At 38.9% G+C, this 16,900-nt stretch overlaps 1 protein-coding gene across 2 annotated transcripts in view; it reads left to right on the top strand.

The window, feature by feature from the left end:
- The window catches only part of LOC148353650 (transmembrane protein 150A), a 45,232-nt gene that overhangs the window by 17,529 nt on the left and 10,803 nt on the right, over nt 1–16,900 (top strand). For both annotated transcript variants that reach the window (XM_088351584.1, XM_088351583.1), the window contains exons 5-6: nt 2,073–2,140; nt 11,521–11,648. In XM_088351584.1, coding sequence (XP_088207710.1) covers nt 2,073–2,140; nt 11,521–11,648 — 196 coding nt within the window. The remainder of the gene's footprint in view (nt 1–2,072; nt 2,141–11,520; nt 11,649–16,900) is intronic.

The following is a 16,900-nucleotide window of genomic DNA, read 5'->3' as shown; positions in this document are numbered from 1 at the left end:
CTTAGGAGGAGGCAAAGGCAAACAAGCAACCCATGCTGTAACGGTGGCAGGTAAACCTACTCCACGCAGCTTTTGGAGGTTGAAGCACGTAACTTGGACAAAACAGTCACAAGGCCCTAAGTGACAGAGTAAGCATAATTCAAGTTTCTCCAGACAGCAATAAGTGGTATGCATTCACTTTTTGTTTCGGAACTGCCTCATATTTTGTGTTAATGGAATTTGCCATTTTGGAAGTGTTTTGTTTCTTCAAAGACGCCACCACTTTAGGGTAAACAAGACATATGGGTCAACTTTGAGACTAAACCTCTCGAGTTCCTCGGTGCGTAAAATATTTTACAATCAATTTGCATAGTTGTCGGGAGGAACACTACACTTTTGCGCCCAATTGAAAAAAAAGTTCTGTTTGGGAATACCTTTAAAGTTCTCCCTTCATTTTGTAACACTTTGATGATTTTTAACACTTTGATTCCTTTTTGACAAATCAACATACATACAATGGCCTACTGTTGTTACACAAAATTAAAACATTGTAAGTTCAATACGTCCCATTTGTACACACTGTTTGCCATCTTTTGTGGTTAAAGGAAAAATGGAACTGAGTTAGCTCTTTTAAAAAAAAAATCAAGTGTGTCTATTATGTAAATATGTACTCTACTGGACTCTGTGACCTGTGAACTGGGGAATGCATGTGACTGGTGTCAGCTGATTTATTAGGCTGTTGGTGGGCAGCACCTCTGGGGACAGAAAGACTGCATCTATTAGCAGACCTCTAACAAAACAATTGCTGTCCATTCAGAAAGAAAATGTATTTGCAAAACTGTAGAACTCAGGAACCTCTATTTCACTGCTTGGAAAGTTATATACAGTAACATTAACATGAAAAAAAGGCTTTGGCTCTGAAGGTCCAATATAAAACGATAAATAGCTGACAGGCATATTACTAGATGGTAACTTTAAGTGTTTCATTAATCAAATTCCCATAAAACAAAAAATACAGAGCACTTAAGGGCCACTCAGACAACAAAGTGCTACAGAAGTAAAACTCAAAAATGCAAAAAACACAGGCAAGTTCATTGTGCGTTGAGTAAATTGGTTGGTAATAATAAAATTAAATAGCTTGTAGCTGCGCACTGAACAGGCTGTCCCTCCCTTTTTGAAATCACATATACCTACCCTCAGAAAAAGAATTTTTTTTGCCCAAACACCCCCCTCCCCAACCCCCCAGCCCCCACACCGAAAAAATAAAGAACCACTTTTTGTGATCAGCCTTCTTTGTTGATTACATTCACTTTGAGATCGGATTTGGTACCATCCGAGTGGGAGAAATCTGACTTCCCAATTTTCTGGAATGCAGCATTATATAGTCTGTGCTTAATGCATTGCATGAAGGCTAAATGTAAACAAAACACTCTGCCTCCGTAGTGGAGGTTCATTTGCATTTATTCTGGGGAAAAAAAGTTCCCAGAAGTCAAACACACACATGCCCCCACCCTGACGGAGCCTTGTGCCCCCCCCCCCCAGAGTGGCACGCCCCACTATTTAAGAACCACTGGTGTAAAGCGTCTCTCCGCTCTTCAAAGATCTGCCGAAACTTAGCGGCCCAAGTATGTGTTTACAAATAAAAACTGCTCGACTGTAGTAAATTAGCACTGTAGTGTTAACTTGTAAATATTAGGCAAAGTCAGGCTAGCAGCTAGCAAAAATCATGGTAGCAGAATAACAAAGGAACTTTAAAGAAATGTCTTGCTTGTACAAACTTGGTAGAGTTCCTGTTTTGACAGCGTCCTCCATCCCCTTCTTGTGTGTAAAATGGGGAAAAAAACGGCAGCCGTATCATGCACAGACTGGGCCCCGAGTGAAAGTCAGCCTCACTTGGCTCGCATTTGAAGGGACGTCATGACAACATTGTTCTCTCTGAACCTTTTTCTTTTTTTTTAAACAAAATAATTAAAATTCACTTTTGGTCATTGTTGTCAGAAATGTTTTTCCCCAATAAATATACATCAATCTGGATTGTTATTTATCTTGTTGATTGAACTCTAATGAGATGATCATGTTCCTTCCTCTTTCAGTAAATGTGGGACGCTTCCCCCAGAAAGCTGCTTCTTCAGCCTTATCTGCAGCACAGGTTCATTCATGGGTAAGGAAAGCATCATGTGCACACACTTACACAAACTCAATCACCCCTGTCATTAGTGCTCTGTTTGTTCATGTCAGTTGTAATCAAGACTAAAGTAAATGTACTCTCTTTCTCGAACATGAATTTTTATATTACACTATGTAAGAAGTCTTTTTTTTAACCTGCACAGGTAAAACGTATGAAAAATGCAATTTTACCTTTTTTACTGTCCCATTGATGGCCTTGATCTCTTGTTATGACTGCAAAAGCAACTTTTTCCAAATATAAAACACTTGACTGAACAGGCTTAAGTTTTTCTACAAAAGGGAAAAAAAATGAGGGAAATTTCCTTTAGTATTTCCATAAGCAAGTTACATCACAAATTCAACATTACTGTCTGTAGATAAATTGTGCAATTGTATTGACCAATATAGCAAGCAATGTTCTTTTCAAATGCTCCCAAAGCTACAAAGAAGCTAGAACATTTTACGGAGAACTTGGGACATATTTCCCCCACTCAGATTGCAGTAAAAAGAATTGTACCCGACGACCACACACGTGCATTCCAAGTGTGCAGTATCGTAGACTTACATATGAGATGATACAAAACTATGTGTGGGTTCAAACGTTTTTCTGTTAGTCTACACGTGCTGTTCCTTTTTTGTAAGTGCTGGTTCTGACTACCCTCGTGTAGTTAATGTTTCCCAGCTGTGGCTCACACATGCTGTGTTTGCGTGTGTGAGAGAGTGAGGGGGAAGGCGGGTTACGATTTGTTCTTCCCCATGTTTATTCACAAGCGGTCGCCATTCTGCTATTTACAGACATTTTCTTCTCTCCCATTGGCTGGTGCTGGGCTGTTGCCTGAATTACATTCAATGTGTATAATTTACTGTAGAACATTGCCTCTCTGTGTTGAGAGTTCTGTTTAACCCCTTGGTGTTCTTGTAAAGTTTGCCTAAAATCCCAGTCCAAGACGTACCCAAAGTAAATTGAATGCCTGCATTTTGTCCCACGCAGTCTTTCTCATCCATCCATTTAAAGCCTGATGTTCAGTACATGCAATGTTAATACCTGGTGTATAGTCAAGCAATTGTTGACCTGTTATGACTAGACAAAACCTATTGTTTAAAAAAAAAAACAAAGACACCAACTTTTTATCCTTACAATTTATGTGTTTGAGAATTACCTTGATGAAGTACAGTAATAGACACAGTTGAAGGGTTTATTTGCACACTAGCTATAATAGAGCGTGTTTCGTTTTAAACTAATCTTCTGAACGAATCCTCTTTGGGGGGGGACATTAGGGATTAATTTATATGGTGCTGTTTGGTTCAAATGTGTGCACAAGCTTCTTTAATGCTCGGTTGTTGCTTTTTTGCCATTTTATTTTACCTCAGGGATATGACCTCGGGGCTGTACATGATGATATACCTGTGATGCTGAAGCATGTTGCTGTGCACATACTTAACACATCCTGACCTGCTTTCAGGAGCTGTGGGAGCATGTTAAGCTAGTTTGAATTGTGTTTGGGAAGGTGCCAAAGCTCAGTCGTGTGTGTTAACAATAGTTTTATTGCACTGCAACCAAGTGAAGTAAAGACAAAAGACTTTTGGGAATAAAATAATGAAGTTTATCTGAACAAGTACTAGTTATTTAGTCTGATAAAGTTTCTATTAGGATTTGCAAATTAAAACAGTTGTTTATTATCAATAAGCAAGTTTTACCCAACAACATTTAAGTATTGGTTCTAATAAAATACATTGAATGGAGGTCAATTACACTGCTTGCTATAAAGATGCATTCGATTAACCTGACAGCATGATTACATCGAACAAAAAAAAAATCACAATCCCCCAAAATTATTCATTAATTCAAATGATAAATATATGTAACAAGCCAAATTTTTCGAATGCCTAAATCTTTGTTGAATTTTTGCATTTTATGTAAGTGCTGGGTTGCGAGCAATTTTAACTGTCACTATCTATAATGATTGAAAACTCATTTTGACGAAATGGAACAATGTCCACAGCCAGCCAGTTTACATAAGGGAGACTGAAATGCCATAACCTATTGCAATAAACCAGTGTTGACTTGCTTATCCCTTCAGTAAGTCGGTCCGATTTTATGAGGAGTGTTAGAAAAAAGGCTAGACTATTTACAATGAAATGCTGCTGTTTTTCTGTTTTTGTTTCGATCCACCAAGACTTCTTGTTCTGAAATGAAACACAGAACTTTCATAAAGATAAACTATTCACATTTTTGATAACTAATATCTACATGACCATCAAATATTTTCCTTTTGTTTTGCACATCGATTGTACATCTGCTTCAACCGTTCTCTGAAAGTTAGTGTGATCTTTGAGGTTTGTTTCTAAGTTCCTCATTGCGTCAGTTGTGAATTCTAGTGATGTGACTTTTCTTTATAGTTGACTTGGAATATGTCATTATTTGCTTTGCTCTTGTTCCTTTTTTCAACGATGTGTCAGCTCTCTTGATCAGGTTGTTTTTGAGGAATCACAACTAAAATAAACAGGACCTCTAATAATCCGTCGTGTACTTTATATTGCATGTAATGAATTTGTAATGTATAATGAATAACTCCTACTAGTTTTATTGGATTGAACTTTCGGTCAAAGCAGCATTAATTTGTTCTCTGCAACCCGACTAAAATAGGTTTGACGTCTTTTGCTATGTTGTTGTTTACACTACTGTTTAAAAGTTTGGGGTCACCCAGACAATTTTATGTTTTCCATGAAAAAGTCACACTTTTATTTATCAAATGAGTTGTCTGATGTCCGTTCTTTTGCCTATAATTATCCCTTCCTTTTGTTGGCTAATACATCTATTTCTCAAACTAGAGATTAGTGTACTTGTCTTCTTCCTACTTCTCTTTCTACTCGGGTTGTGCTGTTTTCTAAAGTGAGTACCGTATTTTCCGCACTATAGGGCGCACCGGGTTATAGGGCGCACCCCCAAAAAATAGTTTTTGGTCCTATATCTTCCATAGATAAGGCGCACCGGATTGTAAGGCGCTACAATGGGAACGTCGACAAAACAGTCAGATGATTCAGTCAAACTGATTACCCCCTTAACATTCCCAAAGCTTGCAAAGAAGCAAATACGTGTCGTAGACACGTGCGGATGCGGTGTCCGTACGATGTCACTCAAATGCATCATTTCAAATATCATTCGGAAGGTTAAAGTCTTGGGATTCAAGAAATGCCAAACATTTCTTAGTTTCTATTTTCGTTTTCGCTCGCAACTTTACTGTGCATATGACAATAAACACTTGGAATTGAGTTTAATTCACTCAACTCATCACAGCAACATCAAGATCGTTCTAAAACAAGATACCGGGAAAATATAAAGCCGCATAGCTCACCTAAGTTCTCACGTTCAATAATGATACGCAATCATGGTCTTCTTACAACCGTGAGTGAAGTAAATCCAGGAGAGTAAATTATTTGCAAATACAGACTAATAAAACATGTTTCTTTATGGTGTACTTTAGCAAGCTTGCTAAGCTTGCTACGCCATTGCTAAACTCTGCCAATTGCAGGGTTTGTTTTGGCCATCTAGCCAATCCGAGGCTCCGAATAACTTCAGCCAATAGCGATCGATTTAACGGATGATTGACACATCTTTTTCGGCCAATTGCAGGGTTTGTTTTGGCCCTCTAGCCAATCCGAGGCTCTGAATAACTTCAGCCAATAGCGATCGATTCAACGGATGATTGATACATCTTTTTCGGCCAATTGCAGGGTTTGTTTTGGCCCTCTAGCCAATCCGAGGCTCCGAATAACTTCAGCCAATAGTGATCAATTCAGATGATGATTGACACATTGGTTAGCCAATGAAACGCCGGTATATAAATCCCAGCATACACCGTGGACTACTCCACGTTCGGGGGAAAATCGAGTCGGCGGCTGTTGCGTAAGTTGCGAGACCTTGTGATTTAATGTTGATCCATAAATAAGACGCACTGTATTATAAGGCGCATGGTCAGCTTTTGAAAAAAATTAAGGCTTTTAGGTGCGCCTTATAGTGCGGAAAATACGGTATTACACACCTATGTAGGAGATCTTCAGTTTCTTGGCAATTTCTCACATGGAATAGCCTTCATTCCTGAGAACAAGAATAGACTATTTCACACAAAAGTTCTCTTTTTCTGGCCATTCTAAAAGTTTAAGCACACCCACAAATTTGATGCTCCAGATACGCGACTAGCTCAAAAGAAGGTAGTTTTATACTTTTTCTAACCAGATAAACTGTTTTCAGCTCTGCTAGCATCATTGCAGAAAGGTTTTTTTTAATTATACATTAGCCTTCTAACGCTAGTTGTAAGGGCCCGGTCACACAGCCGTTTGTGTCTGTATCGCGGGTAAAATTTTGCGTTTTTATTTTTTTTTTGCCCGTGGTTGCCCGCGATGGAAAATGCGCAAAATTGGTCAACCCGCTGTTCATCGGTGGTATGCCCGCAAAACAGACGCCGGCGACTGTTCCGCTCCCTCATCGCGTCATTTCCGCGTGTGGACCACGGGTATAAAAGCTGCCGAGCCGGTGTTATGCCGAGAAATGCATCCTTGCCGAGATCTGCATCCCCTCGCTACTACAACCACTTTTACCTCGTTTTATCTCACTTTTAGGGAATTTAATGGCGAACATATAACCAAAACCACTTCGTCTTGCATTTATTGGCAATGTAATACAACTTAAACCATTCCGTCTTTGTATTTGTTGTGAATGTAATCGAACGGTATTGCACGCCGTATACAAATCACTTTTGAGCAGGTAACATGTTTATTTTGCCTTTTTCTATTTAAATCGCTCGTATTGAAACTGTTATGCACTCTACCATAAAGCTTACTTCTGCATAATAAGCTTTATGGTAGAGTGCATAACAGTTCTCAAAAGTGATTTATATACGGTGTGCATTACCGTTCGATTACGTTCACAACAAAAACAAAGATGTTTATGTTGTATTACATTCCCAACAAATGCAAGACGAAGTGGATTTGGTTATATGTTCGCCATTACATTCCCTAAAAGTGATATAAAAGTGAGAGAAAACGAGGTAACAGTGGTTGTACTAGCGAGGGGATGCAAATCTCGGCAGGGATGCATTTCTCTGCATAACACCGGGCTGTAGAAATCATAACCGCTCAAGACACAGTCCCGTGAAGATCAAGATTTCAAGCTATGGCACCGAAGAAGCCAATATGTTATTATTGTAATAGTTTTTCATTTTTATTTTATTGTTATGAAATGAAAAGAAATGTCAAGAAATAAAAATGGATTAAGACGAGGTCACTACAGTGACGGGGGATCCCTTGACGTCTCGAGCACAACTGACGTGTGCTCGGCAAATCGCGCTGAATATACGCGGAGAAAGGCGTTTGACCGTCACACGCGTAACACGCTAATTTCACGTAATAACACTGCGATACAGGCGCAGAACATGCTATGACCGTGCTCCACCCACGATTACCCGCTGAAATTTCGCGTCCTACCCATGTGTAACCACGCCCTGGCCGCGGCCATAGCACGTCGTTCCGCGTTATTGCCTCGTGTGCCGCCCGCGGTTAACACGTGGTCTAAAGTTTTGAGCAGCGCAAAACTTTTTCGCGCGGCCAACCGCGTGTGAATTTCCGACCGCCTGTAAAGCACTGCTGTATCTCGTCTGTATGGCGATCTCAAAGCGTCCAACAGCGTCTGCTTCACAGGCAGAAATTTCTGGCCGTGATTCAGCCTCGATACGCCCGTGAAAGGCTGTGTGACCGGGCCCTAAAAGTTTTGAGCAGCGCAAAACTTTTTCGCGCTGCTAACCGCGTGTGAATTTCCGACCGCGTGTAAAGCACTGCTGTATCTCGTCTGTATGGCGATCTCAAAGCGTCCAATAGCGTCCGCTTCACAGGCAGAAATTTCTGGCCGTGATTCAGCCTCGATACAGACGCAAATGGCTGTGTGACCGGGCCCTAAACACTGGAGTGCTGGTTGCTCTATACACCTATGTAGACAATGCATTAAAAACCAGACATTTGTACATAAAACAGTCATTTAACAGGTGTATTTCTGATTAGTTACATGTTATGAGTTTTTTTCTTCAAAAATAAGGACATTTCTAAGCGACAGCACAAACCTTTGAACGGTAGTGTATATCAATTAGACCTAAGATTTATGGCCCGAGCCCGAACCCGAACCCGAACCCGAGGCAATTTCGGGCCGGGTCGGGCCTGAAATTTCAGTCATACGGTCGGGTCGGGTCGGGTTCGGTCCTGCTTTTTTTTTTTTTTTTTTTTTTTTTTTAAAATTAATTAATAATTATAAATATATGTTCATTAAAAATATATACTTAAACTATGTATGGATACTAGACCAAGGAATACTTGTTATAAAATAAATAATTTGGATAAAACGGAGAAGGAGCTGTAATTGCTTTTAACGGAGCCAGAGCATGCTCTGTGCACGTGACGTGACGTGAATGCTGTCCTCTTAATAATCTTCCCCTCCGCAAATTCGCGTGATTTTGGCCTGGTATCCCCGATATGGAGTCGGACCAACAAGAAGTTAAGGATAAACTCAAGAGAGGAGAACTGACGAGGAAAACGCACTCTGGTAAGAGTGAAGTGTCTCTCCCAATTGTTATAATTAGCTCGCTTTATTGTTTTAATAAGCGTTTTATATAGAATACGATCGCTTTTGTCGGAAGCGTACATTGACGTTGGTGACATTTTCATCCGCGTTAAAAAACGCAATTTGCAGAATAAAATCACGCTTTATTGTTTAAATAAACGTGTTATATAGACTAGGATCTCCCAATTATTATAATTAGCTCGCTTTATTGTTTTAATAAGCGTTTTATATAGAATACGATCAGGGGGGGGGGGAATTTGCATAGGAGTCGGAAAAGGGCACAACACGTCAACACCATCTCAATGAAAGTGCTGCGCTAAAATCTTAAGGACGTACTACTACTGCTGCTGTGGATTATGGCCCAATGATCAAGTCGTCAAAATGACGGACGCCCTTAAATGTTTTCGCTACCTCAAAAAAAAAACCCGTCAATGACAGATTGTCGCTTAATGTAACATCTGCAGTGCAGACACAGAAATATAAAAGATGTAAATGTTTATACAGTTTTATTTAACTTAGGCCTAGATGTTGTAACAAAAGGCAGAGTTTAATTTGTTATCATAAATCACCCCTCCTTATAAATAAAATATGTAATTTCGGGCCGGGCCAGCAAATCCAGTTAATTAGTCGGGCTCGGTCCGGGTCGGGTTTAATACCCCTCGGGCCTGCGTCGGGCTCGGGTGCTTTTTTTTGGCCCGATCTTACCTCTAATATCAATAGCAATCACCAAATGTTTTTCATATCCTGCCAAAAGTGGGCAACGGAATTCATTGTCAACTTCTTTCATCAAAGTGTTTCCTCAGAATGGCCACACTTGCCATGACTACGCCCGTTTGGAGAAGAGCGTTTCCCTATTTCACCCACTCCCACAAAGAGACAGTGGCAACATTGAAGTTGCCCAGTACAATATACGTTCTGCGTGTCAAAACACCGGGGGCTCCTTGTACCCTTTTATTCTGCCTGGCCTATGTTGCCCAGTTTTGCCTAGAGCCCACTCGGCCTGCGTCAACAGCAGTCAAGGAGTTGCACATGATCCAAACAAGAAAAAAAACACCAGTTTGCTTGCCATTGCGCCAACAATGCTCCGCTTATCACAGCTCATCAGCCCTTCAAACTGTTGTCTGCCCCCCTACTATTGATTCATTTTCCCATACCTTTTAACTTGTGCAGAAGCCCGCCTCCACAGTGCTTACATTTTCCCCACAACTTAAATTTTCTGCCATGTGAGATTTCATTAAACTTATTGTAATTTTTAATCCTCTCCCAAGAAATATCACTTTTTGGTACAATCCAGTTGCGCTTGCATCAGCATCCAAATTAAAACCATACTCTGGCACAATGATGCGAATACAGTAGTGCATAGGTTGGGAAAGTATGGCTCGCAAGCCAGGTATTTTCATGAGTACATCTGGCTTGAAAATAAAATGAGTGTGATGAGAATCTACGCTCATTTTAACGTTGTCAAAGTCGAATCAGGACATTCAAAGAGTGGTTTGGACAAAAATATATAGGGCATTTTCCTTAATACGGTTTACACTCACGGTGTCACCAACACTCCCCATTTTGGCTGTGTATGGAAGCTCATTAACAATGTATGTTTACTGTTGTGACAACTTATGATGAAAACCCACAAAACAAACGTTGAACAACCGAAAACCCCTGCCAAACACCCAGAGCAATTTGATATAGTGAGCAGTAGTGTTTGCAGATCTCTCTCTGCACATGTAGCATTCTTTCTCTCTACTCTCTCTACTCTCTATCTCTCTATCTCTCTCTCTCTCTCTCTCTCTCTCTGCGCCCAAGGTAAATGCACTTTTTTGTTTGCAGTAATTTGTGGCATCTTTTACAAAAGAACTCTGCTTGAACCTTGTTTTATAACCATTATCTATGAAAAAATGACGTTGAAAATGAGCTTTACCTATCTTAAGTAACTGCGGGGGGACACATTTTAAGTGGTATATTGTTGATATGGGACACAGGCTCTGGCATTATTATTTTTTCATCAGTTTTGTCAAGTCATCGTGGAATAAAGTGCTCTAAAAATTTGTCTGTAGTGAGGGTTTGGCGGTTTTGTTCAATTTTGTATTAAAATACATAGTGTGTCTCTCCCTCTCAAAAAATCTCAATAATTTGCTTTAATGGTTCTTTGGGTCAAAAAGGTTCCCAACTCCTGCAGTAATTTTTCCATGTTATTTTTATCTGTTATAATTTGTAAAATAATATGATGTCATATTGTTTTTCAACAACCTGGCAGCAGGCCAACAAACAAATGTGCTATAAGCAGTACTATGGTACCCCCCTCCCCCTCAACCTGGTTCATTTTGCCATGTTTGAACAAGAAAACAAGAAAACCTGCCAAAATGGCTAGTTCATAATCAAAGTTTATGTGGGCAAAATCTATACGGTTGCCGTTTTGTGGGACGGGTCGAACTTGTTGTCTAGCAGTGAATACAATTCCATTAAGTAAATGATTAATTTCAGCATTTTATTTCTCATCTTGTTTACTTAAGGATCCTTGTTTTGGTCCAATTATTTATGTTTTCTTTCCAAGACTGCAAGGTGCTTGTCTCACATTTCGCTCCATTTATCAAGCTACTTTCCTGTTTTGCAAGATGTAGATCTACTAGTTGATTTCTTTACCACTGGTAATGTCATACCATGATGTCCAAAGTAAGATAAAATTGTATAAATTTAGAGCTATGCATCCTAATGTTTTGCGCACAAAAGACAATGTGCACTACCTCTATATTGCTCTTTTCCCCCCCCAGTCATGGTGATTGTGCTGCTCCGCTATGCCCATGTCATTGAGAAGCACCAAAATTGCGTGCTCAACACGGCAGGTCTCTCCACAGGCTGGATCTGTGCGGCTGGACTCATCATGGTGGGAAACTTCCAGGTATGATCTTTGTTCTTACGTTAAAGACGGATCTAGAAATCTGATTAGCCCTGAAATTTGTTTCGACTGATGCTAGTTTATATAATTTTCTGTCCGGTGGTTTCTCTTTATGTATGTGTGACATGTAGGAAGCGTTTCTTAAATAATATATATAGCAGTCTTTTTTCAACTCAGTAGTTTTAGCAAATTAATTCAGTTAACAGTGCATTTTGAAATTTAACATATCCGAATGGCATCATAAGATGGTTTCAATTCGATTTAGTGCATTTGAGTGAGGAAAACAAATCCGACCATCATATTCGAATTTAAACCTCATCTTAAGATTTATTTACTTTTAGTCAAAACATACTGTATCTATTTCTTAATCCCGTTCTTTCACTTACTGGATCTTTCCTTCTCAAGTTGATTAATGTTTATTAAAGTCTGCCTGATGGAGCTGTTCCTCTCCACTCAACAGTTGATGTTTGCTTTTTGGAAAGAATCTTTGCTTAGTTTAAATATTTGGGGAGCTGGGTGGATTTCTGCACTTTTTTTTTTTTTCTAAGACGGGCATGCAGAAGGAAATGTGTTACCGGAATGTGAAAAAAACTTTCCATGATTGTGTGGAAAGAAACTTTTGACCAAACACACACTGTCGCCTCTGTGAAAATATTGGACTTTCTCGACAGACAATTAAATCATCACCGTCTTGTTTTCATTTTAGATATTATTCTTGTATTCCTTTATAGGATGTAAAAGTACACTCCCAAGCACTCTGCTAAGGTAGAATATATTTACGAGGTAAATAGAAGCACATATTTAGTGTCTTGACATATGGAAGTAATATTTTAGATGTAGGAAGTAAAATAAACAAGATTGTCACAGAAAAAATACTAAAGTTACATGAAAATACATCTTATTTACTTTGGTGTGGGCTCAGTCTGACCTGTTTCTCATTTTTCTCCCGTGGCCCTCCTTTTTTTTTGCCAAGGGAAGGGGTGCAAGGTAGGGGAGGGAGTGAGTGACTCATGAAGTCTGGCATCGACTGCCAAGAGTCTTTGGTTGGGCCCTGGTGGCTCCATTTAAAAGCAAATTTAAAAAATATACATATGCTACAGGGAACAAAATAATGATGGCGGTTATACACAAGGACTGCGGGAAATGGGAACAACTTTGGACAGCAAGAAAGAAAACCATCAAAAAGACAGGAAAAGCATGACGACATGATGCTGTTGCCTGTATAATGTGTTGCGTAAGGCACGGGCTGGCAGAACAGCTGTGCCGTGACCACGGGGACTTTTGCTGTCAGACAGCAATGTCATAAATAGATGGAGTGAAAGTCTTGGGAGTGTGGCTCTTATGCGAGCCTTCTTCTATCACCATTGTGGTGATAAGTGAAAAACATAGACACTTGGCACATAGATTTGATGTCGAAACAGAATATAAAGTATTTTTCTTCTTAAGGTATTGTAGAATATAATACAATTTTCTTTGATTAGATATGTCTCTCTAAGATTAAAAACATAAGCAGGCGATAAAGATGTTTTTTTTTCTCCATGCATACGGCACATCGGACTTTAAGGCGCATGGAATCCAAACTACTGTTTATTTTCGATTGTTTTGACTATATTTCTGGTCTGTAAGGCGCACTTGATTATAATGCACACTTTTTAATTTCTGGCAAAATATTGGTGTTTAGGTGAGCCTTATAGTAGTTTCAAGTGACTATATGCACACATCCCTTCCGCCTGTCATCCAAAAGGTGACAAAATGTACAAAGTACAAAATGTTATGCTGGATTTATAAATTTGAGAATTATTAAATTATGTCCTTATTTGATGTTATATTTATGCATTATTTATTATCAATCATTTACACATTGTCTATTGAGTTGAAACAAGCGAAACTAAAACAATTAGAGGTGACTGGGTCCATCGCGGCACATACAATGGTGATTATTGGATATATATTGATGCAATTTCAGTAGTGCCACAATATCATGACTCTGATGCTTTAGAACAGCGATTGGAAAACTACTGCTTGCAGGCCAGACAAGGCGGTTTAATGTGGCCCACCAAATGAAAATGCTAACAATATAGTTATATACAGTATTTACCCTTTACATGTCAATTTTAAAATAATTGTTTTAAAAATATATTCGTCAAATACAAAAAAAAAACTTAAGTTAGTCCTATTGCATATTGAGTTTTTCAATTCAAACGTAGTGGCTAGTTTTACTTATTGACCTCAATTCAAAATGTTTCAAAACAAATTTTATGAAATGGTTTATTTATAAACAAATATAAAATTAGATATAATGGTCAATGCCTGCATGCAAATTTCAACGTAAATGCATATGCGAAAAATTGGATAAGCCTAAAACATCTTTTTCCTCATTTACTGCTGAGGCATTGGATTAGAGGGTCTATATTGTCAGATACAAAAAAGTCAAACATTTTTTTACCTTGTAGCCTGGCCCCTCGGCTGCCCACCACTTCTAATAGAGTCACAAGGTATTTGATATTTTACACTGGAGTGCGCATGTTTGGCTCTACAAAAATACATCCCCCTTGCATTACGTTAAAGAAGCTAGAATTTCACATCCGTACCTAAATCTGAGTGGAAAGACGTCATGAGTTTAATTGCATTGAGTCCATTAATCATATTGAGATTTTTCACTGAGCAAAAATAATTTGTTGCTCCCACATGTGTTAAAATATAAATTAATGCATTTGAGAAAGATAACTACATTGCCATCAACGCTAGAGAGTTCTGTATAAAAAAATCTAATATTAAGTAAAGTTAAAATTGAATCACTCAAAACAAAAAGAGGAGTTCATGCGTCATACTTGGATAATTGCACTCACAGCCGCTGTATTGTTGTTTGTAATCTTTGTAGTATATTCATTGAGGTGTACAGTGATTGTACTCGACAAGTCTTTTATGTCTTAAGCCAGCCTTGCTCACATGATGTGACTCAGCTGCCACCAAGAGGCTTGAAGACCACGAGGAAAATTTCTTATATAAACGTTAATTATCCTGCTCTGATGTCAAAACCAACTCAGGGCAGTATCTGAAGACCTTACATCAATCACTAAAAATTGTGTGTTAAATCTACTTATATTTTGTTAAGTGGTTGCACAGAACACAATTGTTAAGCACCTGTTAGATGTTTTAAAAGGTGGTGGGTGGATCCCTTAACCACTAGGTCCTAGTGACTATGGTCATAGGGCAACATTTCCTGTGTTGTGTCTTGAGCAAGTACTGCCTGGTCGCGCCCACCCCTCATTTGACCACTAAACGGCACTGTATTGCCTAATGCAAACGAAAACCAGTAAAAATGAGCACAACAAAGCAGCAAGATAACAGACAAACATTGCGGCGACTACTGGGTATCGATTCTGCAGTGTACAACGTTCTCTACCTGTGAATATTTATAAAAATTACCATTTTATTTCTTTTATCACTTCTTTCAATCTTAAGTCAAATCTTACCAAAACTGATTTTATCCAATCCATGTCGTCAGCTTTCCTGGCTTAGGACATATTTAAGTTTATTGGAAAACAAAACAAGTGATGGCACAAGGGAATGAAGAAGGGAAAAGAGCAAGTGTGAGAAGCGTCCTTTATCTGGGAATGGTAGTAGTACATTTGGATGGTCTTATTGTGTGCAACCACTTAACAAAATATATTCCACACAGTTTTTTTCCAGTGCTAGCTGGAATACATTAGTCAACACATTTCCCTTCCTTTTAAAGGGGAATGATTAATTTAAATTTGCTCACTGATAACTTTATAGCCTTTTTATATCGGGCGGCATTAGCTGGAAGTGTCCTAAGGCAAGACACTGAATCCCTAATGCCCACAATAGCAGGCATGGCTGACGCTGCTATCGGTTAGTGTGTAAAAGGGAAAAGTGTGATGCACATTGTAAAGCACTTTGGTTCGTTGACTTGAAAACAGCTATATAAATGCATACCAATTTTGTGTGTCTACTGAACTATAAATGTAAATGGTATGCATTTATATAGTTCAGTAGACACACAAAATTGGGATGGATTTTGAACTTGCTGGAACAGGATAGACCCAACCCTCAGATAAGAAATACCTAGCTGTTCTAAAAGCTCTCCCCTTAGTGATCTGTTTTTATTAAATCTCCTAGGTTACAAAAAGCAGATGCAGCCTAAAGTGTGCGAAAATCAAAGAACAGCAACATGCTTGGCTGATAGTGACAATGATGTAAACGTGCATAGTAGTCAAAATAACAAAAATAGTGCAAGTGACAAACTGGCTTCCTATGCAAACCCCTATTTAAAAACAGAATAAACTCATATTAAAAAACTTCTCAATTTCAGGGACTACTATTTGTTGGCAGAAAAAAAACTACAAGTGATATCGTAGAAGGCAAAAACTGCAATTATTTTTCTTGAGTTTGAAAAAAAAGCAAAGTTCAGTAAGAAAAATGAAGCAGATAAGCTGTAGTCACTTTACAAAACAATGTGACAAATGTTATTTTGTTGCCTAATTACATCTATGACTTGTGTGAAATTGTCTTTTGATGTTTCCTGCGTTGTTTTTGAAGTTCCATTGATTCGTTTCCTTTTCCGCTACTACATCATTGCATCGTTTACATGCTGTACATCACCTTGAGCTCACACAAACACACACTCATTCGTGAAGTAGAGGAGCGAGGGCGTTCTGCATCATTACACTTTCGTTCCCATAATGATGACAATAAGTCACACAGGCTAGCCACTGAGCAGCAAGCTCGCATGTAAACACTCGTGCACACGCTTCAATTTAGCCGCAAATGTATGAATTATGTAGCAGTTCATCAATTCCACGCAGGATGAATTATTCTTGCTACCAGTTAAATACAGAATGGATATCATGTCAGGGTCACATGCACACACAATAAAAGCTGATATTTGGCTTAAATCCAGGGACAGTTCTTCAATTAGCTTGATTTGTATTTCATTAGTGGTTTGTTGTATCAAATGAAAGAAAGTAGCCTTGAATTTCTCAGTTAAAATTGTTTTCGAGTTAAGCTCCCGCCAAAACTAGGGTGCCACGCCCACTTTGGAGACCTGTTAATTTCACACTAGATTTTGGCCCACATGCTTCGTTTAAGGTAGGTTCAGACCGACAAACTCCGATACTGATGTTTTCTTGCCCGCCCTTTTAGAGGCCGCAGATAATAAATTACAAGTAGTGGAGCAGTGTACATAAAGCTGGAAAGACATGAGAGGCTTTGCCGTGATATATCTTTTGTCT

This window comes from Urocampus carinirostris, chromosome 13 (assembly GCF_059441175.1).
Source record: "Urocampus carinirostris isolate Australia breed hairy pipefish chromosome 13, RoL_Ucar_1.0, whole genome shotgun sequence".
Taxonomy (NCBI): domain Eukaryota; kingdom Metazoa; phylum Chordata; class Actinopteri; order Syngnathiformes; family Syngnathidae; genus Urocampus; species Urocampus carinirostris.
The sequence above is the reverse complement of the archived record's forward strand: the minus strand, read 5'-3'. Positions and strand labels throughout refer to the sequence as shown.